Below are 23018 nucleotides of genomic sequence, written 5' to 3'. Positions count from 1 at the left end.
AGTGACTTGCCTCAGTCACCGTGCTAGTCAGAATCGGAGGCAGGATTCAAACTCAGATCTTCCTGACACCTACTTGTAAAGAGAAGGAATGGGAGTGATTGACCAAATTTGTCATTATTGAGGTGGTCTCGTAGAAAGGGCCCTAAGAAAAGGCCACTTTGCAGTGGATAGAGTACTGGCCCTGGAGTCAGGAGAACCTGAGTTCAAATGTGACCCACATTGACTACTTCCCCCCCCCCCCAAAAAAAGAGCCATTCAGTTTAGCACATAAGATGTCATTGATGGGGAAAGCAGTTAAGTTTTGTAAAACCAGGTTGGAAGGGATTGGGAAATGTGTTGGAGGTGAGGAAATAAAAGCAACTATTGTAGAAGTTCGAATGTGAAGAGAGAAGGGATATAGCTTTATTGTTTGAGAGGGTAGCAGATCTAGTTAATTATTATTTTAAGAATGAGAGCAACTTGAACTTAGATAAAACATTATATATTAGGTAAAGATAAATGCACTTACTGTGTGTCAGGCACTGTGCTAAGCACTGAAGATATAATTACAGGCAGTTGAGAAAGTGGGAGCTTCCACATTCTAATGGGAGAAGAAGACTACACATAAAAGGGAGCTGAAAAGTGGGGAAGGGGTAATGCACTATGTAGGTAATGACGTAATTTGGTATGGAGCCATAGTTTGGAGGCAGATCGTGGTTCTTGATGACATGAGGAGAAAACTACTTAGCAGAGCTCAAGTTGGTTTCACAAGTGGAATCCAAAATTCTTGTAGGAAGGAAAGAGGCAAAGATAATCATCACTGAAGTGGAGACAGCATGGTTTGGAGCTGATGGCCAGGAAATTAGGAGGAGGGTTGATTTCCAGCAAGTTTGTGTGACTGAACAGGTGGTGTTCTATTAAAAAAAATTATTTCTAAAAGTCTGTTCCTTATTTTCTTAACAAATGGTTATGTAGATCATTCTCAACCCTATAACATCTTTATGTGAAAATTGCTTAGTTAATAACTGCCCAGGAGCATGAATTTTATTACTGCTTTTCCTCCTGGATAATCTTTCTCAGAATTACTTCTCCTTTCCACTGATAATTCATATCCCATGTTATACCTTTTCTTGGTATCCAATTTGCCAGATTTCCTGAGTATCTTACCCTTCCTTTTTTCCTATTCTATACCCTGAACTGCCTGCCTCTTTTTATCCTATTTTGTCAGAGCCCAGGCTTTAATTAAGGAAAATGAGGGTTGAGAAAAGGAATAAGAAAAAATAAAATGGGGGGAGGGGTCGGAGAACATTTATTCTTATCACAGTGATAATTTTATTTTAAATTAAGGTTCTTTAGATCTCATTCTAAGTCTCAGAACTTTCAGTGACTGTATTTTCACTTCCTATCTGTGCTTTGGACATTATTGATATTTATTTAAAATCACACACACAAAGCTGTGCTTCTATTTTGACTGTGAATCATTTCGTACTGGTTTGGGGGCAGATTTGCTCTATGATAGGAATATTTTAAATATTATTTGCATTTTGTTTGTATTCTTTTTATTCTATTTTGTCATGTCTACTAAATATTGTATTTTAATGCATCTTTTAGAAATGTTAAGAAAAAACAACCCCGTGGGAGCACCTTGTTCAGTCACCTGGGATGTAGTGTCTGCTTCCATGGTAACAATTGTAACTGTAACTCAGCCATGGGAGTTTGGGATTTTTTGTATGTTTTACCTTCTTTCCTCTTTTGTTTGGTCTTAACCTTATGGATTTGAAAGATTTTGCTCCTAAGAACACAAGTGAACTCTGGTAATTCTGATTGTGTTTTTTGTTTGTATTTTGGAGAAAAGCAGTATTTCATTTTGGTAATTTTTAACAAGGTGATTTCTTATAAAATATCAGTTGATTTCAGAAATTATGTTTTGAAAAATCTTTTAAATTATAGATAATTTTTTGTTTAGAGGATGCTTATGAATTTTAAATCTTAAAGGCAAAAATTATAAAACTTATATATAAACTATATATTAATTACCTTGAAATAGAGTAAAATTTTACCTATGATAATGTAAGATGTAGAAAAATGCCTTTTTTAAACTTAGTTTCTCTTACTGGAGGTATACTTTTTTATTTGCATAGGATCTAGTACTGGCAGAAAATAGCCCTGGAAGGGACAGTGCTGAGTATTTTATTGTATTTGAACCTCAACTACCAGCTTTATCAAGAACATTGGAACCATACCGTCTATCATTTATGTTTTATAATGGTGAGTTTTTCATGACAGGGATACTTAAAACTTTAATCACTTCATGTTATTTTAATGTGCAGTATAGTTATTTCAGGTACAATCAGGCAAATTATTGTTTCTGTTACTCAGTTTTATTAAAAACATTAATTTTACAGCATAAACATTTAAATAAAATAAATAAGTTATTGTAATTTTTTTTATTAGACTTTAGGAAGCAGCAGCAGATGGCAGCACTTACAAAAGAGAGAGACCAGCTATCTCAGTCCATTGTTCTGTACCGAAATTTATTTGATGCCAGCCATCAGCTTATTAATGAAATGAAATGTAAGTCGTGTCATTCAAGTGTTATTGTAAATTATTATGGGGGGATGGCAATAGCAGTTTGACAACTATACTTAATAGCAAATGTGGTTTTGATTATACCGTAGAAGAAAATGTGATTTTATGCACCCAAACTAAGTAACTTAAGGAAACAAATGTGAATATATTTTGACAGTACCTCCACTCTTAACCCTAATGTACTTTAAAAATTTTTTTTTGGTGAGGCAATTGGGGTTAAGTGACTTGCCCAGAGTCCACAACTAGTAAGTGTTATATGTCTGAGGATGGATTTGAACTCAGGTCCTCCTGACTCCAGGGCTGGTGCTCTTATCCACTGTGCCACCTCGTTGCCCCCTCTAATGAATTTTTTAAAATATATTCTTTAATGATGATTTTCATTATACACACACATACTCATTAGGTTGTTTGCTTTCAGAATATTAATGAACCAAAAAACAAGGGCAATAATTTCTATTGTTTGTTCTATTGCTTTTTATGAAGGTAAAGCAGTCATAGCTTATTAGTTAAAAATATGACATATGTGGATAGATCATTTCTTTTTGATAGACTTTGACTTCTCGATTATAATAGTCACATAGTGTTTTGTATACACTGTCTACCTCATTTCATTAGCTTTTAGATGAGCACCTAGTAAGTCCTCTCCTTCTTTGGGTTTTGCCTTTTTGTTTTCTGATTGACTAATGTTTGAATGTTAAAATAAAGATTCTTTAATATTGGTAAACATTTTACCTTCTCTAGACATCAAAATATCATGATGAATCTAGTTCTAGAGTACAGGATAAAAATTACTATGTTGAATACATAGCTAAAACAATGTCATGATATTTTGGTGTTTTAGTATCAAGCATCAAAAACTTTTAAGACCTATAAAAAAATGAACAATTCTTACTAGACTGTGTTCTGGGTTATTTGTTTTATTTATTACTTAATTTAGGCCAAGCCCAAGAAGCAGGGTCAAAAGAAGTCCATTTGAGGAATGAACTAAAAAAACACCATATAAACATTCCAACACCACCACAGGTATGTTTGTCAAATGTAATTATAAACATACATGTTAAATATATATATGCATGTGTGTATATTATTCTTAAATCTGAAGCTTAGAAAATGGTTTATATCATACAAGAAATATTTTAACATTAATCTGAACTTAGTCTTAGCAGTGATAAGGGCACTGATTTTTTTTGGTTAATAAGGAGGGTATTGGTTATAGATTACAGTTGTAGTTTGACCAGATGTCCTAGATGAGATTATCCAAGTCTTATGTTATCATGTTCTCAAAGAAGTTCAATCAGCAAATATTTTTTACGTCTGTACAGGATCCTAAGTTATGTACATGTGATTCAACAACAATAATCAGTATTTGTATTAATGATTATTACTAGGGTGATAAACACATACACAAAAAATTATTATTGCCTTATCGGATCAGGAGTGAGTTTATGGAAATGATGCCTAAGCTAAACCTTAAAGTAATATATAGATTATGAGATATGTTATTGAGGAAATTCCCGACAAAAGTGGTGGGAATAGAAGATGGAATATTGAATTTAGTCTGTAAATATTTATTAAGCCCCTACTATATACTATCCACGGGTGGAGAACCGGCAGCCTCAAGGCCACATGTGACTCTGTAGGTCCTCAAGTGCAGCCCTATGAGGGAATTCAAACTTTACAGAATAAATCCCCTTGATAAAAGGATTTATTCTATAAAACTTGGACTCAAGTCAAAAGGCCACTCCCAAGGACCTAGAAGGCCACATGTGGCCTATACTAACGAAGACAGTCTCTGTTCTCATAAGGAGCTCATAATCTAATGGGGGCAACAAGATACAAATAACTATGTATAAATAAGCTATTTACAGGATGAACAGGAAATAGTCAGCAGAGAGAAGGCATTAAGGAGAAGGAGAGGCTTCCTGAAGAAGTTAGGGTTTTATCTGAAACTTGAAAAAAGTCCAGTATTTTTGGGGTATGGTAGCGCTAAAAGGTAGCCCATAGTAATACGATGCCCTCTGGGAAAAGCCAGATATCTTGTAAATACAAGAGGAGGGAAAGAATAAAAAGGCATCTCTAGAGACCACAATGAAAGGCAAAGGACTAGGAGAGTTCAGAGTACTGCCTTTCCCTTCTACTAAAGGCTTGTTCAAAACAAAGAAAAACTGCACATTTTTCTCATTACTTATTTACTGATTTACTTCTTTATTGATTCAGACATGTAAAATAAAAATTGTGTGAAATGCAACTATAAGATGAAAGTTATCTTAAATACTTTAGTTTCTTCTTTAACATTTACTAGTTTTATATAGAAATATTTCATCCAGCATTGATTTATAAGCCCAACAAATTCCACTTTTTTCTTACTTTACAGTCTTAAGAGATTTTTTTTTTCAAAATAAATAAGAAAAAGGCTAACATTACCTACTTATCTAGTTTAGATAAGCCTTAGTGAATTGTTCTTTGAGGTTAAGTACTTTTCTCCTGGCCATTCAGCCATATTCCAATAGAATGTAAATTCCTTGAAGGCAGAGAAAGTTTTTTTGTTTTGTTTTGTCCGTGCATCTTCAAGGTTTGACATAATACCTTGTATAGATAGAGTAGGCTTTATTGTTGAAATGAACCAAAGTGTGAGTGTCTGAACCTGCTATCTGACTTTATTCATGACCTGCACTCTTTTACTCTTCCAAATTCCCTCTTTTTGAGGCTATTTTTTAAATTGATGAAACAGTAGTCCCCTTTGATTGGAACTAAGTGTGTGATGGGTAGGTAATGGTAGGTTGCACCCAGATTCTGGAGGGCCTTTAATACCAGACAGAGGAGTTTTTTGGTTTTATCTTTGGAGATAAGCAGTTATTTGATATCAGAGGACCTTTATTTCAATCTTTGCTCTGTCATTTGTTAACCTGTGAATTCAACAAGTCATTTAACCACTCTGGGCCTTATTTCCCTATCTGTAAAATGAAGAGATTGGACTAAATTCTATCCTAAGTACACTTCCAGTTCTAAATCTTTTGCCCATGAAAGTTTTTGAACCGAGAGAAACATGGGTATTTACCTGTGCCTAATCATAATTGTTTTGACAGGTACCATTCGGGGTAGATTGAAGAAAGGAAAGCTTAGAAGCAAGTAGACTTAATCAGGGCATCTATTGGGGTAGTTCATGCTTACAGCTCTAGAGGACCTCAAATAGGGTGTTAGCTCTGTGAGAAGAGAAAGGGATGGATGCAAGACATGTTTAGTAAACAGAATTAACTAAACTTGATAACTTATTGATTAGATAATGGGGGCAGTGTTGAGGGCAAGAATGAAGAATTTTAGGAAGGCTCAATCCAGGTGAATAGGAGTTAAGGTATTAAGGGATACCCTTAACAAATATTGAAAAATTTAGAGGAGGGAAGATGGTGACTTCCATTTTACATGTATTGCATGTGATAGCATATACAAACATGTCCACATATCATTTAGCAGACATTTATCATCTACTTTGTATAAGTCTTTGATGATAACATAGGAATATGTATTAGACCTGTAATTTCATTGATTTAGGAAACTCCCAGATAAGGATCCCTCTTCCACCAATACAGGCCTGCATTTCTTTGCAACTTAAGAGTCTTACTGTGTTGCCTGTAGCTCTGAGAGGCTAAGTGACTTATGCCACCTCACATAGTCTTCTAGGTGTCAAGGGGTAAAGGGGTGAAGGTTAGGGAGTTGGTTACAACATATGCACACTTACATACAGTTAAGGTAATAGATGGTGATTTCATATGGGAGCAAGTGCTGGTAATTGGAAAGGAGTCATGTTGAAGATAGTACTGTACTTATATCTTGAAGAAGCTAGGATTTTAATAGGTATAGGTAAGTAGAAAGTGTATGCCATTGGAGGCCGCATGTTCAAAAGTGTGGGGGAAGAAATGAAAATATTGTATGTAGGAAATAACTATCGGGCCAGTTGACTGGAACAGAAAGTGAATGAGGGGGAATACTATTGTATAAGACTGAAAAGGCAAGATGGCAGCTAGATCGTAGAGAGTTTTAAATCCTGGATTAAGGCTTTTGTAGTTTGACCTAGAGTCTCTAGGGAGCCATTGAGGATTTTTGAATGAGGGGTTGCCAGTGTGATCAGATCTTATGTTTTACAGAACTTTTAAATAGCTTTATGGTGAATGGATAAGGCAAGGGAAAGACCGAAGGCAGGGAAACATGACTTTTATAATAGGCTGGGCAAAAGGTGATTAGGGTCTGAACTAGGGTAGAAGTTATGGAGGTAACCGTAAGACAACAGATGGAAGAGTTGTCTGTTTTGTCCTCTACAATAAAACTTGGCAACTTGACTGGATATTGGAGGGGATAAGAAAGGGTAAAGTCAAGGATCACTTGAGATTGGAATACCTCAGTGACTGAAAATACAGTGATGTATTCAACAGAAATGGGGAAATATGGAAGAGGGATGGGTTTTTAGGTAGAAAACTAATTTTTAAATGTTTTGCATTTGAACTTCTTGTGGGATGGTTGAAGATGTTCAACATGCAGTCAGTTATGTAGGACTAGAGGTCAGGAGAGAGTTGAGACAGATTATAGATAAACTCATGAGTCCATTGCAAAGTGATGATAATTGAATTCATGGCAGTTAATGAAATTATCAAAAGAGAAAGAGAATAAGATCCAAGCACAGAGCCTTTAGAAATGCGGTATTTTATGGATGTGTGGAGGGGGGTGGGGTGGTTATAATAATCTAGCAGAAGAGACTGAAAAGGAATAGTTGGAAGAGTAGGTGAATCAAGAGATCAGAGTATAGCCATGGAATCTAATGGAAGAAGATGAGTATCATGAACAGAAGTAGTTAACAATGTCAAAAATTGCAGAAAGGTCAAAGAGAGAATCAGGACTGAGAAAAAATGCCTTTGGATTTATCAATTAAAAGACAATTTCAGTTGAATGTTATGTTGGAAACCATATTGCGAAGCAGTGAGAAATGAGAGGGTGATGAGCAAATGGAGACAACTTGTAGACAGACCTTTCTAAGAATTTAGTTTTTTAAAAAAAATTTAATTAAAATATTTATTATTCCCTTCTCAGAAACCAGAAAGTTAAGAAAACAAACTGTATTTTTACAACCCACATAATCTGCAATTGAACCTAACTGTCTAGTTCATGTTTTCAAGAGAAACATCATGTTTAACCAAAGACAGAAGGGTGTACACTCTGCAAATGCAGAATTTATAGAGTGAAAGGTAGGAGAGAAAGAGGATGGTAGCTTGGGATGCAGAGGCAAAGTCAAGTGAAGCTTTTTTTAAGGACAAGAAAGATTTAAATCTTCAAGATTTTATTGAGAAATGTTCTAAAAAATAGGAGCCAGTCAATAGGGAAAGATTGAAGATTAGAAATATAAAGTATAGTTAATCCCCTCCACAGTGTGACTTTTCCCATCATGGTTTCAATATATCATGGGTCAGCATAAGAAATTACTGTCAATGGGAATTTTGGAGAAGTTTTGTGTAAGCTACAGATGACCTGTGAAGGCCTGCAGATGACTCAGAAGAAGTTTGGCATCCCTGAGAAGATACCAGAGTAAAAAATTTTAAAACCATTAGCTTTCTCTTAAGTGTAACAGTCTAAGCAGCTTAGCGAAGCTTTATTTAACAAAAGCCCTGAAAACTGAATTTTAGTGACTTCTACCTACTTCCCAAAGTGAATAATAAGCATGTAATGTTGGCTAAAGTACTTGAAAACAAGTTCAGTAAAAATGGAAGATTACTACAAAGTAGTAATCACAAAACTAAGGAATTTCAGTTTAATATCTTTTGTTATCCATATAGTATGTTCGGTATTATTTTCCCTAAATTTGTTTCATTTTAAAATTTTTTTCATATTTTGTATTTTCACAGTATTTTTACTTGACATTGACATATACATATTTGTGTGTGTGTGTGTGTGTGTGTGTGTGTGTGTGACACACATATATATATATCACTTATGACCAAATACTTAACCCACATTTAATAAGGTACTTTAAATGCCCTGTAAAAGAAAAAATTCAGACTTCTGTGATATGAAGGAAGGTTCAAAAATTTTTACACTTTACAGATCATGCCTCTAACCCCTGTGATGTGGAAGGGGATAAGTATAGATCATATCAAAGGCACCAGCAAAAGACAAGGGTCCTTTCATGCTCTGAACCTGGAATAAATAAGGAGAAGACTTATGAAAATAAAGAGAAATTTTGAGGTAGAAAGTACAGGAAAAAGGCAATTTGTGATGGATGAATTTGATTTTTTCTGTAAAGTAGAAGTGAGGTTATATGTTAAGAAAAGACATGTTGGCTAGCATTTGGCGAAGTGTCTGACACACAGTAGATGCTTATTAAATTTTTATTGATTGATTGGCTAGCATTGGATGCTAGTGGAGAGAGGTTTTTCAGTGAGGCATTCAAAGTGAAGAGCGTCAGGGATGCAAGGAAGATCACCATAGCAGTTGGTAGAACGACAGAGATAGTGGCCAAACAACATTGCGTATCAACCAGTGCAATTTAATAGCTTACTTTAGTTCAGAAGAAGGGACTCTTAAAACAGTGACATGGGGTAGAGGGAGAGAGAGAGAGGAAAAAAGGGGCATTTGCAGTGTAGATTTTCTAGTTCCTTACTTTACATGGATAAACCATTTCTCAGATAGAAAAAGAGCTGGCATGCACTTGCCTGCTCCACCACCCTAGGAATCGGGATCTCCTGATGGTTTGCTGAGATGTGGTTTGCTGCTGGCTTGCTGGAACGCCTCCCATTCTATGCTGGTCCCCTACAGCCACAGCATGGAGGACTTTTCCCGTTAATACCCCTAGTCCTTTGAGCTAAAAGACTGCTGTACCTCGTCTTTCTGCTGGCTTCACTATTCTAGGATTTTTTCTTGGGCAATATTCTCCAGGTTTTTCAAGGTCAATAAGGGAGGGTGAGAGAGACTGACTGCTTCCCTCTGCCATCTTGGCTCGCAGAAGTCAAAATACATCTAGCTAGTAAATATTTAAGACTGAATTTGAACTTAGGTCTTCCTGATTCCAGGTCCAGCACATTATCCACTCTTCCACCTAACTAACTCTGTAAGCAAAATTAGTTGCAGTACATTTCAGACAGTTATGGTTTTAAATAAAATATTTATTTAGTTCTATTTAGAACTATTTAGAACTATTTAGTTCTTCCTGTCTGCCTTATCCCACTGTGTTAGGTTTCCTTCCCTTATATTTCCAATTGTTATTCTGAGCACAGTAGACAAATCCCAGTACCATTAAAAGGGATGTCAGTTGACTGCCCAGTGGATCAACTGACATCCCTGTCATCTCTAGCTCAGATTCCATTCCTGGTCCACTACTCCCTTATATGGGCTGTCTCCTCCTGTTAGAATGTAAACTCTTTGAAGTCAGGGACAGTCTCACTTCCTAGTTCTTAGCTCTGTGCGTGGTACATAGTAAGTGCTTAATGGATGCTTTGTCCTTCATTTGTAATTTACAGCTGTCTCATATTGATATGCTTCTCAAACAAAAGTTATCAGAACAAGAGGGACTAAAGAAGCAACCTAGGAGATCATGTACTCTTCCAAACTGCCCTAAAGGCAATCCAGACATTTTAGGAAAGGTGAGTTTCTTTCTATCTTTAACTCTTTTGAAGAGTAGTTTAGGTTATTTTCTCTTCTTCTTCTTCATTTTTGTCTATTTGTATAATTAGCCCAGATAATAGCATGTCTCTTCCTTTTTCAGTGCTTGCTTTTGCTCTAGCCAAGTTTGAAATACATACACACCAATAGTTTCATAGTCTTGTTCCCAGTGATATATGTGGTAGAATTTAAATAAATAGGTTAGTTGTTCTTTTAGAGCTTTGTTCCTGTTTAGCTTTTCATTGGTTCATCAGGTTATAAGTAGGTGCTATCTTTATCAGTAGTTCAGATTTGAATGAAACTACAGAAGAATGACAAAAAGGATCGAAATTAATGTGAGTACTGAATCTGAAATGTTGTCAAGTGTGTTCAAAGATGCTCTGAGAATTTATTTTTATAAAACAAGTACAATTTGAATATGTTTCTTAATGACAGAAATAGTGAATTTTTTCTTTCTCTTATTTTTTTTTGTTTTTTCCTCTGTCAATTTTGCATCTTTCCAGGTGAGTAGGGTTATTTCCAGTTGCATATACTTAATTTTATGTATTTTCAACTTATAATAGGAGGTTCTTTCTCTTTCTAGTTGGGCTTGATCCTTTCCTTTACATTCTTTTTTTTTATTTTCAGTTTTTTCTTTAAATTTTTGTTTTATTTTGACTTTTCCTAGTGTTTATATGCATGAGTGTGTTTGTATCCCTTTTTTGCCTGCTTTTCTCGTCTTTGTCTGTACATCTTTTTTCTTCCTATTCTTTCCTCAGGCTCCTGAGTTCTGATTTATACTTCTATACCACTAAAACTGTTCTGAGCATGGTAATACTTACAGGTTGGAAGGAAGGGATGCACCTAGACTCAGTGCAACACTTCCTCCTTCTCTGCAGGTGATATTTACTCACAAACTTCTTGAGTGCCATGCAGGGCTGGACTAATGAAATTAATATGGTCAGGAATTGAGATGAGAAACTGTTCTTGATTTTTCATCAACTCTGGATGTTGGCCAGTTTGGCAACAAATTTCATTGTTGAGCAAGTAAAATAAATTCCTGCTTTGAGATTATTTATCAACAGTATGCCATAAAGTCAGACGGCCAGTTTTCTTAGATAGTAGCATTGAGTAGTTTGGGAATGTTCCTCTTTTCATTAGTGGCCTATGTAGAACCACATCAAAGAAGTGGGATAGTGTTTGCGTTAAGATTGAGTAGTCATCTTTATTTAAATCATTTTTAGTACTAGCTTAAAAAATAAGAAATTCTGAAAAAAAATTGAAAAAAATAGTTTTTCCAAAGCTTAAAATCCACACAGATTGTGGAACAAGATGTGCAGTTTCTTGGCGTTTTTTATCTTTGTAAAATATTCTCAGTAAGAAAATAGATTTGTAGAAATAGTTATTTATTCCTAAACATTTACAAGAGATTCAGTTTTCAGTCACTCAGGCAGAATGGCACCCTATTTCAAGTGATTTAAAAAACAGTCATAAAGCATGAGTGAGAGATAATTTGCCAAAGCTTAAATGAAGTTTAATACTAGAAGTGATTTAACAGAATTTTTAATCCATTAAAAAGATGTTTCCTTTTAACTTTTTTTATTCTTCTCACTGTAAGAAAAAAAATTAATGACATCCTGAGAGAGAAATTTCTATCCAAATAAGGAAACTAGGATTGAGAGTTGTCCACGTGTTACTGGACACCTTGAATCAAAGGAACAATGTGGAAATTATTTTCTCCTTTTCCTGGTGCATCTCAGTGCTGCTGAGATCAAACATAATGCCAAATAATCAAACATTATGTCACTTTTCCTAGCCACCTAAGATTGAGTCTTGAAAAGAGAGGCTTATACAATTTTAGTAAATGACCAGTAGCCAGTGCCAAGATAGAATCTAAACTCCCCAAACAACAGAAAAACTATTCCTCAGTTTAACGTCTTTGTCTTTCTTTTCTTTATTCGTTAGCTCCCTGCCTTCCTGACTTAGCACAAACGAATAAGGGAGTCTACCCTAGTCCTGGAGGGGGATGACTTGATTTAACCCATGGATGCTTCAGTAATTTTCTCCTCAAGTTAAAAATATTTGAAATTATTTTGTCTTTTCAGGGCCACTACCAGTACCACTAAATGATGAAAAATTAATAACTGAAGAAAATAGCAGTGCTAGCTTAGGTTATATTTAACAAAATAGAAGTTACTAAAGTTGGAAGGAACAACAATAGTTTTAATCTATTTTCAAAATTTGTATATAGACCTAAGAGTACTGTTTTCCTCCTCTATTTTGTAAATAAATGACATCCAAGCATTGTTTTTGCGTTTGATATAGACATCTTAGAACTTTTGACTTCTGGCTAACTCTGAATATGACAAGATGAATTGAAAGACCCAGCTTCTGCATGTATCTTCACCAACAACTGCTTTACTATATAGATGTCTTTTTGCTCACTCATCTACTAGGAAGTTAGCTTTGGGTTGTACCATGATTTCAAAAATAGTGACTACCTGTAAATGAAACCTAGTTATGTAACCAAGGTGAATATGAGTGTTCCACAATTGAAATCTGTCCCCTTTGATCATAAAGAAATAAGAACATTGGTAGTGCTCTTTCCCTTTCCTGCAGATATTCAGTTACTGTTGGGCTAGTTTCTCTCATTTTTTTCCTGCCTCCTTTTCCTTTTTCTCCTTGGTTAAATCCTGGAAAATTGTGATCTACGCATAATGATTTTGGTGACTCTCACAGTGGTGTGTGACAGGCTTTGATTACAAAGCCAGAAGTGGACAAAAGAACTGTTAGTGGGCAAGATGGAGCCAACTTTCACGACAGTGATATTCTAACATTATGTAAAACTTGAACTGGGAACTTACTGTTAAAAGGTAGACATTATGAGACCATAGTCTCACAAATAAGCAACATTTCAGGTGAAAGAACAGTGAGAATCTGCAGAATTTATTTTAAAGTAGATTTTTATTAATGTAATAAATATACAAATATTTGAGAAAGCTTTCTCAGCATCTGTATTTTAAATGGTTTATGAATTGTCTGTTAAAATGTTAAGTATCTTTTCATTTTTTCATTTGCCATTTTTTCAGATCTAAAGAATTTAACTATTTAGGGACAAAATTTTACAAAATTTTGAGTGTAAAAGATTTGAGCCAGAAAACAAATTTTTTTGACCCTAGAGTGTTATCAATACATTTTTAAGTGGATTAGAAAATGTTTGAATTTTCAGGATTCCTAAATTCAGGATACATCTTTGCAACCATTAAAAGTGATGTTATTTAGGCAATTGTACACTTGGATTTTTAAAATCTTCACATTTTTGTGCATTTTTAAAATTTTAGTTTTGAATGTGATTTATAGATTGCACACTTGGCACAGATTGAAGATGATGAAGCTGCGAAGGTTATTTCTTGGCATTTGGCAAGTGACATGGACTGTGTGGTTACTCTAACCACTGATGCTGCTCGTAGAATCTTTGATGAAACTCAGGGTCGACAACAGGTGTTGCCACTTGATTCTATTTATAAGAAGACTCTTCCAGATTGGAACAGGTTAGAAGAATGTGAACTTAAACATTTTACTTTTTCTAAAGTACATTTCTAAGCTGTTTTTCTTTTTTGGATAAAAATAATTTAAATTGAGGCCAATTTTTTAAAAGGCATTTAAAATAACTTACAGAATAGTAAATCAGTTAAATAATTGCAAATTTTGTCTTCATATTTATTGAACACTATTAATAAGTGCTTCATAGCTACTCTGCCGTTTTTATCAGTGCTAATATTGATAATATAGTGACACTGATCACATTTGAAATTTAATTTCTAAGGATTGTTACATTATATGTGTGTACATACCAATAAAGAGAGAGCAGATCCATAGTATTTGCTGAATACAAGTTTTTAACATTCCATGAATGGGGATATCCCACTAATACAGTGCTGTACATGATAGTATATTTCAAAGGAATAAGTAGGTTTCTCCTTTCACCCTTTCTTCTCCTTTTTGTGCTTTTCAGGTAGAGGAAAGGATCAAAAGACAAAAAATATACAGTAGAGTGACTGAACTAGACTAAGCTGGAAATGAGAATTCCAGGCTGTATTAGAGAGAGATAAAATTTACATAGCCCTCAAAACTTATTGATACTTACTGGATAATAACTCTTTGCTTCTTTTTTTTTTTTTTTCTCACCTGCAATCTGGCTTCTGAACTCATCACTAAACTGAAACCTCCCTCTCCAAAATTTTTTATAGGTATCTTTTGGGTTTACTTGACCTTTATTTTCTAATAAAGCCTTTCCCTACCCAGGGAACTATTCCTTATAAAAAAAGGAAAAGAAAATCTAACACATAAGCAGAGTCTAACAGCTTTAATATGTTCTATACCCACAATCTCCTATCTCCATGTAATTTCTCATTTCTTCCTTGGGACCAAGCTTGATTATTATGATTACATAGCTTTGAGTTTTAATTGATTTTATTGTTGGTCTTTCTATTTCTTTTGTTATCTTAATTTATATGGTTTTCTGGTTCTGCTTACTTCAATTTTATCAGTTGTTATAGATACTCTTGTCCAACTCTTCCCCCTGGCCCCACAATATCTCTTCATGTCCATCCCTTTCTTTCACTCAGCCACATCCACTTAATTCAAGGTCTCATCACCTTTTTCCTGTTCTATTACAGTGGCCTTCTAATTTCCATCTCAGTTTATCTGCCATTTCTTACATAATGACTAATTCTTCAACCCCCGCTTTCCCTACCAACCTATCTTCTCTACCAAGCTATTATTGCCTCTCTCCACAGATTACCTTATATTTATTTTTTGCCTGATTTGTACGTACTTATATGTATATATGTTGTTTCTCTCACCCTTTGAGGGCAGTAACTTAAAAAAAAGTTTGTGTTCCTACTGCCTAGCATAGTTAGTACCTATCACGTTGTAGATATATACTAAATGCTTATTGATTAATGCATTTATTTGAACACTAATGCTACCAGAAAACTAGGAGATACTTCAAAGAAGTCACTTTGTCTTTTTTATTCTTTTTTTGAACCTGTCCTTCTATGTTTCCTAGCTATCTGGTACCCTTCATTGTTTTTGCTCAACGGTCTAGATTCTACTCTTCCATTCTAAAATTTCTTTTCTTACTCCGAATCCAGTAAAATAAAAACAGAAACATATACTTGCTGAGTATTATTATCTGAATTTCAGTAATGACCTAATTAACCAATAATTTGTGCCTCTTTAACTGCTTGATTTTTATCTATCATGTAGATGAGACAGTGATCCTTGCTTCTCAGAGTGCATAGCCCAATATAATTATAAGGCATATACAGGGATAAATGTGTCAAATGCACACTTGTTGCTTTATAAAGGTCCCAGGTAAAGAGAGAGACGATTACTGCATAATGGTTGGATGGTAGAATATGCAAAACCTTCCTTTATAGGAAATGGCACTTGGAGACACTATCAAGGACTATTAGGGTTTCAGTAGGCAGAAGCAGCAGAACATTGCAGATATTGGGAGTGACCCATGCTGTGGTCAGCAAAGGCACCTGCAACATGAGACAGCAATCATTCAATCAGCAAACATTTATTAAAGCCATATAATATGCCAGGCACTGTCCTGGAAGCTGGGGATACATAGACAAAGAATGAATTAATCTCCACTCTCAAGTAGCTTATATTCTAATGGAGGAAACAAAAAGCACATGTATAATACATACAGAAGAAATATAAAGAGAAGAAATACAAGTAGTTTAAAAAGGGAGGGCACTATCAGTTGGGGGATCAGTAATTATTTAGAACGTGGTGCATGAACAGTGTTTTAAAGAAAGGAGGATTCTGTGGGGAAGAAGTAGGGAGGCAAATAGATTCCATGCATGGGAGACAGGCATAGCGAGGAGATGACATGCCATTTGTGGGTAATCCAGAAGTCAGAGAGAAGTAGGCTGGAAAAAACAGTTGAGGCCAGATTGTACCAGATTATAAAAGGCCTTGAATAACTGGCTAAGGATCTTGGCAATAAGTAGTTACTGAAGGATTAAAGCAGGTGATAATCAAATCTATTCATGATTGAAGGAGAGAAAATGGGTGTAAGAAAATTGGACAGGAGCGATGCAAGGAGGGTCTGTACTAGGGTGATGTGTAGAAATACGGAGTTCCAGAAGGGACAGATGTGAGAGATACTGTGGAGGTAGCATCGATAAGACTTGACATGTGATTGGATATGGAAGAAGTAAGAGTCAAAAAGGGGAGAGGAGAGTCTAAGACTGAACATCAAACTTTGGAAAATGGGTCAATTCTGCTATATATGGAAATAGGGAAGTCAGAAGCTAGAACAGTTTTTGGGGAAAGATAATAAACGTGACTTTTAGATATATTTTAAAAAGTGTATTCTGAACTTAATGAAAAAATATCAGCATTTTCATATATGAATTAAAATCTCTTCCACATTCATTGCATTACTTTCAAAACTGCTGCCTGTATATGTTACCTTTTGTACCACTGTAAAATTGTTTAAATATTTCAGTGACCCTTCTCTTCTATCATTCCTGCTTTTTTTGTTGTTACACTAATTTCTCCCCACCCCATCCCCATCCCTATTTACTTCAATTTAAAATAAAAAACAATAGCATTGTAATGAATAAGCACAGCTAAGCAAAACAAATCTACCCAGTGGCCATGACCAAAAATGTTATGTCTGTCTCTTTCTGCACCTTAAGTCTATCACCTCTCTGTCAGAAAGTTAGTATTTAGTATTATAAGTCCTTTGATGTGCTTTGATCAGAGTTCTGAAGTCTCTCAAAGTTTTCTCACTGGATAAATTATTCTTGTTCTGCTCACTTTATTCTCCATCATATCGTATTTGCCAGGATTTTCTGAAATTATCTCTAATGTCATTTCTTACAGCACAATAATACTCTATTACATTTATTTACTGAAATTTTTTCAGCCATTTCTCAATTGATGAACACCTCCTTAATTTCTAGGTCTTCCTCTCCACCCCCTTTTAATCTACTTCCCTCAGTATCAGAAAGTTTGTTTTGCTTGTAATTATCCCCCCCCCCCCTTTTTTTTTTTTCCTTCCCCCCCCGCCCCCCCCCCCCCCCCCCCCCGGTCCACTGTCCACCATCTCCCATTCCTGCTTGTGCTGAGTTTGATGTATTTCTAGGCCAAATTTTGTGAGCTTCATTTGTGAGTTTAATTCCCCATTATCCAGTGCAGAAAAGGGTGAGGTTCATTTAATATCTGCTACTCCCACCTGTTTCACCATTTTGATATATCTTTCTTCTCACATACCCAAGTTCTTAGGAATAATAAGTTCTAGCCCTTCTCACCCTGTAAACTCACTGTACTTCAACAACCTTCTCTCTTTGGAAGGATCCTCCTTCCCTGCACCTCCTTCCCCTGATTGCTTCCAATTGCTTCCAGAAACCTCCATTTTAAGTGGAGTACCCAGACCAGCCATGTTCACTTCTTTATTCCTCTCTGGGCTTTGTTGCTGATTCTATGGCTTCCTTTCTCCACCAACCCTTTATACTATTTGTTGTCTTCTGCCATTACAAAGTAAGCTTATTTAGGACAGGGAATACGTATCTTTTTGTTGTATTCCTAGTGCTTAGCACAGTCCTTGGCCCATAGTAATAACTTAATAAATGTTAACTTATTCTTCCTTTTTATCATGATACAATCCTCCTTTCTACACTAATGTAGTTCTCCTTTTACTGTCCTTTTCCTTTCTCTATTTTCTTTTTTCTTTCTTTCTTTTTTTTTCTTTTTTGATGAGGCAGTTGGGGTTAAGTGACTTGCCCAGGGTCACACAGCCAGTAAGTGTCAAGTGTCTGAAGCCAGATTTGAACTCCTGACTCCAGGACTGGAGCTCTATCTATTGTGCCACCTATTTGCCCCTCTTTCCTCTCAAAGTCCTCAGAACTAAACCAAACCACCTCCAGATCTTCTCTTTTTTCTTATTTAAATCTGCATGGCCTTTGAAAAAGTTTTTGAGGGACTCTTCTCCTCTTACTAGAAAGTGAGCCCTTCACTATAATACAGCACTTTCATTTGCTCAGATAATTTTGTTTTTCTAAATTTCTCTTGGATCTTGTGTTTGCATTTTCAAAGTTCTTGCTTAGCTCTGGCCTTTTCATTAGTAATGCTTGAAAATCCTCTGTTCTGTTAAAGGTCTTTTCCCTGTAGAATTATACTCAGCTTTGCAGATTAACTTATTCTTAGTTGTAAGCCTATTTCCTTTTTATTTTGCATTGTTGTTGTCTCAGATCTCCTCTTCTTCATGTGAGAAGCTGCCAAATCTTGTGTGATCCTGGCTGTGGTACTTGAATCCTTTTTTTTTCCTTTCTTTTTTTCCCCTCTGGATGCTTTCAGTATTTTGAGATAGGGATCTGGATTTTGGCCTTGACATTCCTGGCCTTTTCTTCTTTCGAAAGGTGATTGGTGAATTACTTCTGTTTTCATTTTGCCTTCTGATTCTTATAGACCTAAGCAGTTTTCATTTGTGATTTCTTAACATAAAGCACCCCATTTTTTTTCCTTTACTTTTGAAATGATGACTTTTAAGGAATCCAGTGACTCTTAAATTATTTTTTCTAATTTCTTTTTAAGTGTTCATGTAGTCCTTGTGGGAAACCATTTTTTCACTTTCAGTCTTTGCTTATAGTTGTTATGGTATTACTGTCTTGATTTAGAGTTTTGAATATTTTTGGATCCATTATAATTCTTCATATGGCCTACTTCTTTTTTGTATTACTCATTACTTTATTTTTAGAGGGAAGTAGGTATATCAGCTCTGCTTCATGTCTACCTTGGTCACTTGGGTTTTTTGTGTTGACCTTTACCTCCTTCAGTTTGGCCCCTCTAGATCTTTGAAGTTCATAGTAGTGATTTTCAGGCCTTCTCTAGCATCTCAAGATAGAGTCTGAGTATCCTAGAACCTTAGAATGTCTAGGCCAGGGCTGTCCTGCTTTAAGCACCATTGTGCTCTGACTGGTTGCTGCTGCTCTTGAGCCCTTATGGGTTTCCAACCACCCTGGGACTTTCTTAGGGAAGACCTCCTGCCCCCATATACCAAACCTTTCAGGCTACAATTGTCTCTGACCAGTCTCTCGTTATCTTGGGAGACCTTTGGCTTGTTTGCCTGAGTGTAGGCTCTGGCTTGGCTTGCAACACCCTTTCCTGTTGCCCATGGTTTTCTGGCTGACTTTTAGTGCATTTCAGGAGGGTAGAAATCACAGTAGTTTTTCATTTCATTTCTTGATCTGTGATTTTTTTTTCCCTGCAGTAGTTACATGGGACCTACCTCCATTCAAACTACTATGTTGGCCTAAAGTCTGCTTTAGATATGTTGGGTTTGAGTTGCCAGAAGAATATCCAGGGGTGAATTATCTTGGGAGGGGCCATATGGGGTTCAAGAAAATTCAAGGTTGGAGGGAATGATTTGAGAATCTGTCTGTATAGACTTGATTGGTTGTTGTCCTCCCTTCTTGAAGAGGACCAAAATGACATCACTATGTTAGTGTCAAGTTAGGTTGTGTCCAACTGTGGCTGTTTAGACCAGTATGAGCTCTGAATGCTCTACCATAGATTGGGCACAAATGGTCCATGTGATCATTTTGGGTGGATTCTCTAAATTTGTGCATCTTTTGAGCTATTTCAATTCTGCTTAGCTCATAGAGCACAGCATTTTCTCTGATGGGGGGAGGGGGCATGACATGTTGGGTGGTTCTGTGCCAGCATCTCCCATGTCACACAATCAATTCCAAAGTTCTTAAGAGAGACCAGTGTCCTTGTGTCACTTCTTCTGACCACCACATAGGTGCTTTGCCCACAAAATAGACAAGTGTACCTTTGGCATTCGAACAACATGGCCAGCCCATTGTACTTGTGCTTTCTGCAGTAGTTTGAATGCTTAGCAGTTTAGTTTGAGAAAGGACATCAGTATCTGGTATCTAATCTTATCCTGCCAGGTGATTTTCAGAATCTTCCTAAGACAATTCAGATAAAAGTGATTCAGTTTCCTTGCATGGCACTGGTATACTGTCTAGATTTCACAGGCAATATACACTTGAAAATAAAGCCATGAAAATGAATTTAATTATCATGGTGATATGAGAGAAAAGAATAGCGTCAGGGTCACTGCTTTAAGGACAAAGACATGAAGAGGTCTAAAAAAAGTATCCAGTAAAGGAGACAGATGATGGATATTTGTCTTTGTACCCTATAGTGCCTTGGAATATAGTAGATAGTTAAAAATTGTTAGATTGGATCTAGCATAAGATTTGGGAAGCCCCCTGACTATAATGTACTCAGCTTGCTTCCTTAGACCTTTTGAGAAGATTGTGACTCTAATTTAGGGTTTAACCTTATGTTGGGAACTGTAGTGTCTTATAAAGTATCTATCATCAAATAATAAATAGGCCCAGTCTGAATTTTCTCTGTAACTTCAGAAGATGAAATAGGAAAGACAAAACAAACATTTTTCTAATATTAATGTTTGAAGTCCTTAGTGCAGAATAGCTGAATAGTTTGAGAAACACTTGATTTAACAAACCCTCTCCAGATTCAGATATTTCAGAATTAAGTTATATGTGAACATTAGGGAGTTAATTATATGACTAAAATTATATACACTAGCTTTTCATTATATTTTTCAAAGTGATGATGAGAGAAATAACTCTAATGTTATATGTTGTTTTTCATCCAGGCCTCTTCCTCATTTACGAAATGGAAAAAATTATTTCAGACCTATTGGTAATCCAGTATTTGCCAGAGATTTGTTAACATTTCCAGACAATACAGATCATTGTCAAACAGGTAAAGGATGTTATTTAAATAGGGGTAGAGATACAAGCTATCTACTTGGCAAATGTATTACATATGGAATCAGGTCTTTGTTAGCAGTACTATATGAATTCATACTTCTTTTAATTTTCAGAAAACTGATTTGTCTGTAGAAGGCTATTATTAATTATTGATAGTTTTATTTGTCATTCTTAGTATAGGTGGAAGATATGGGATATAATTATAAAAATTAGCATGTTCACTTAATATATTTGCCATGTCTTTAATTTTATTTTAATATATTAATGGGGAAAGTTCTCATAATTTGAAATTAGATTTTCATTAATTTTCTGTTTTAGTGTTTGGGATGCTATTAGGAGATACCATCATTTTGGACAATTTGGATGCTGCTAACCATTATAGAAAAGAGGTATGTTTATTTATTTGAGTTTATATTTTTAATTTTCTCCTTATATTACATTTTTTTATAAATATTAAAAGGAAACTTTATTTATTTGCATAGAGATGATAGTAATTTTTATTTATTTTTTTGTTTTCAACATTTACTTCCACAAGATTTTGAGTTCCAAATTTTTACCCCATCTCGCCCCTCCCCCCACCCCAAGATGGCATACATTCTGAATACCCCTTCCCCTAGTCTGCGTTTCCTTCTATCTCCCCCCTTATCTCCTTCCCCTTCAATTTTCTTGTAGGGCAGGATGGATTTCTGTACCCCATTTCCTGTATTTCTTATTTCCCAGTTGCATGTAAAAACATTTTTTTTAAACATATGTTTTTAAAACTCTGGGTTTCAGATTTTCTCCCTTCCTCCCTGCCCCCCCACCTTCATTGATAAGGCAAGCAACTTAATATAGGTTATATATGTGCAGTTATGCAGAACACTTCCATAGTAGACATGCCGTGAAAAAACTAATTCTATTTCCCTTAATCCTATCCCACCCCCCCCATTTATTCTATTCTTTCTTTTGACCCTGACCCTCCTCAGCAGTACTTGCTTCTGATTACCCCCTTTCCAAATCTGCCCTCCTCTCTATCATCCCCTACTCCCTTGTCTCCCCCCCCGCCCCCCATTTTCTTGTAGGGTAAGACAGATTTCCATACCCAATTGAGTGTGTATGTTATTCCCTCCTTAAGTCAGATTCTGTGAGAATAAGATTCATTCATTCCCTCTCACCTTCCCCCATTTCCCCTCCACTGTAAGAGCCTTTTCTTTTCTGGGTTTTTTTTTTGGTGAGATAATTTACCCTGTTCTACCACTCCCTTTCTCCTCCTCCTAGTATAATCCTCTTTCACCCCTTAATTTTATTCTCCAGATATGACCCCTTCATTTTCAACTTATCCTGTACCCTCTATCTATCTGTCTGTCTATCTATATCTATATATACATACATATAATTTTTTCCCTCCAACTACCCTAATACTGACAAAGGTCTCATGAGTTACAAATATCATCTTTCCTGTTTACCTCTTCATTTTCCACTTGAGTCTTGTATTTGAAAATCAGATTTTCTATTCAGCTCTGGTGTTTTCATCAAGAATGCTTGAAAGTCTTCTATTTCACTGAATGACCATTTTTTCCCCTGCAGGATTATATTCAGTTTTGCTGGGTAGGTGATTCTTGGTTGTAATGCTATCTCCTTTGCCCTCCGGAATATTATATTCCATGCCCTGTGGTCCCTTAATGTAGAAGCTGCTAAATCTTGTGTTATCCTGATTGTGTTTCCACAATACTTGAATTGTTTCTTTCTGGCTGCTTGTAATATTTTCTCCTTGACCTGGGAACTCTGGAATTTGGCTACAATATTCCTAGGAGTTTTCCTTTGGGGATCTCTTCCAGGAGGTGATCGGTGAATTCTTTTAATTTCTATTTTGCCCTCTGGTTCTAAAATATCAGGGCAGTTTTCCTGGATAATTTCTTGAAGATGATGTTTAGGCTCTTTTTTTGATCATGGCTTTCAGATAGTCCAATAATTTTTAAGTTCTCTCTCCTGGATCTATTTTCCAGGTCAGTTGTT

At 35.7% G+C, this 23018-nt stretch overlaps 1 protein-coding gene across 3 annotated transcripts in view; it reads left to right on the top strand.

Moving 5' to 3' along the window:
• The window catches only part of LOC114054253 (structural maintenance of chromosomes flexible hinge domain-containing protein 1-like), a 182174-nt gene that overhangs the window by 138780 nt on the left and 20376 nt on the right, over positions 1-23018 (top strand). For all 3 annotated transcript variants that reach the window (XM_027877431.1, XM_027877432.1, XM_027877433.1), the window contains exons 38-44: positions 2121-2247; positions 2434-2553; positions 3506-3591; positions 10068-10190; positions 13549-13739; positions 20906-21015; positions 21342-21412. In XM_027877431.1, coding sequence (XP_027733232.1) covers positions 2121-2247; positions 2434-2553; positions 3506-3591; positions 10068-10190; positions 13549-13739; positions 20906-21015; positions 21342-21412 — 828 coding nt within the window. The remainder of the gene's footprint in view (positions 1-2120; positions 2248-2433; positions 2554-3505; positions 3592-10067; positions 10191-13548; positions 13740-20905; positions 21016-21341; positions 21413-23018) is intronic.

This window comes from Vombatus ursinus, unplaced genomic scaffold (genome assembly GCF_900497805.2).
Source record: "Vombatus ursinus unplaced genomic scaffold, bare-nosed wombat genome assembly UNPS02014812.1, whole genome shotgun sequence".
Lineage (NCBI taxonomy): Eukaryota > Metazoa > Chordata > Mammalia > Diprotodontia > Vombatidae > Vombatus > Vombatus ursinus.
Note: the sequence above shows the minus strand (reverse complement) of the source record. Positions and strands in the feature narration are given on the sequence as shown.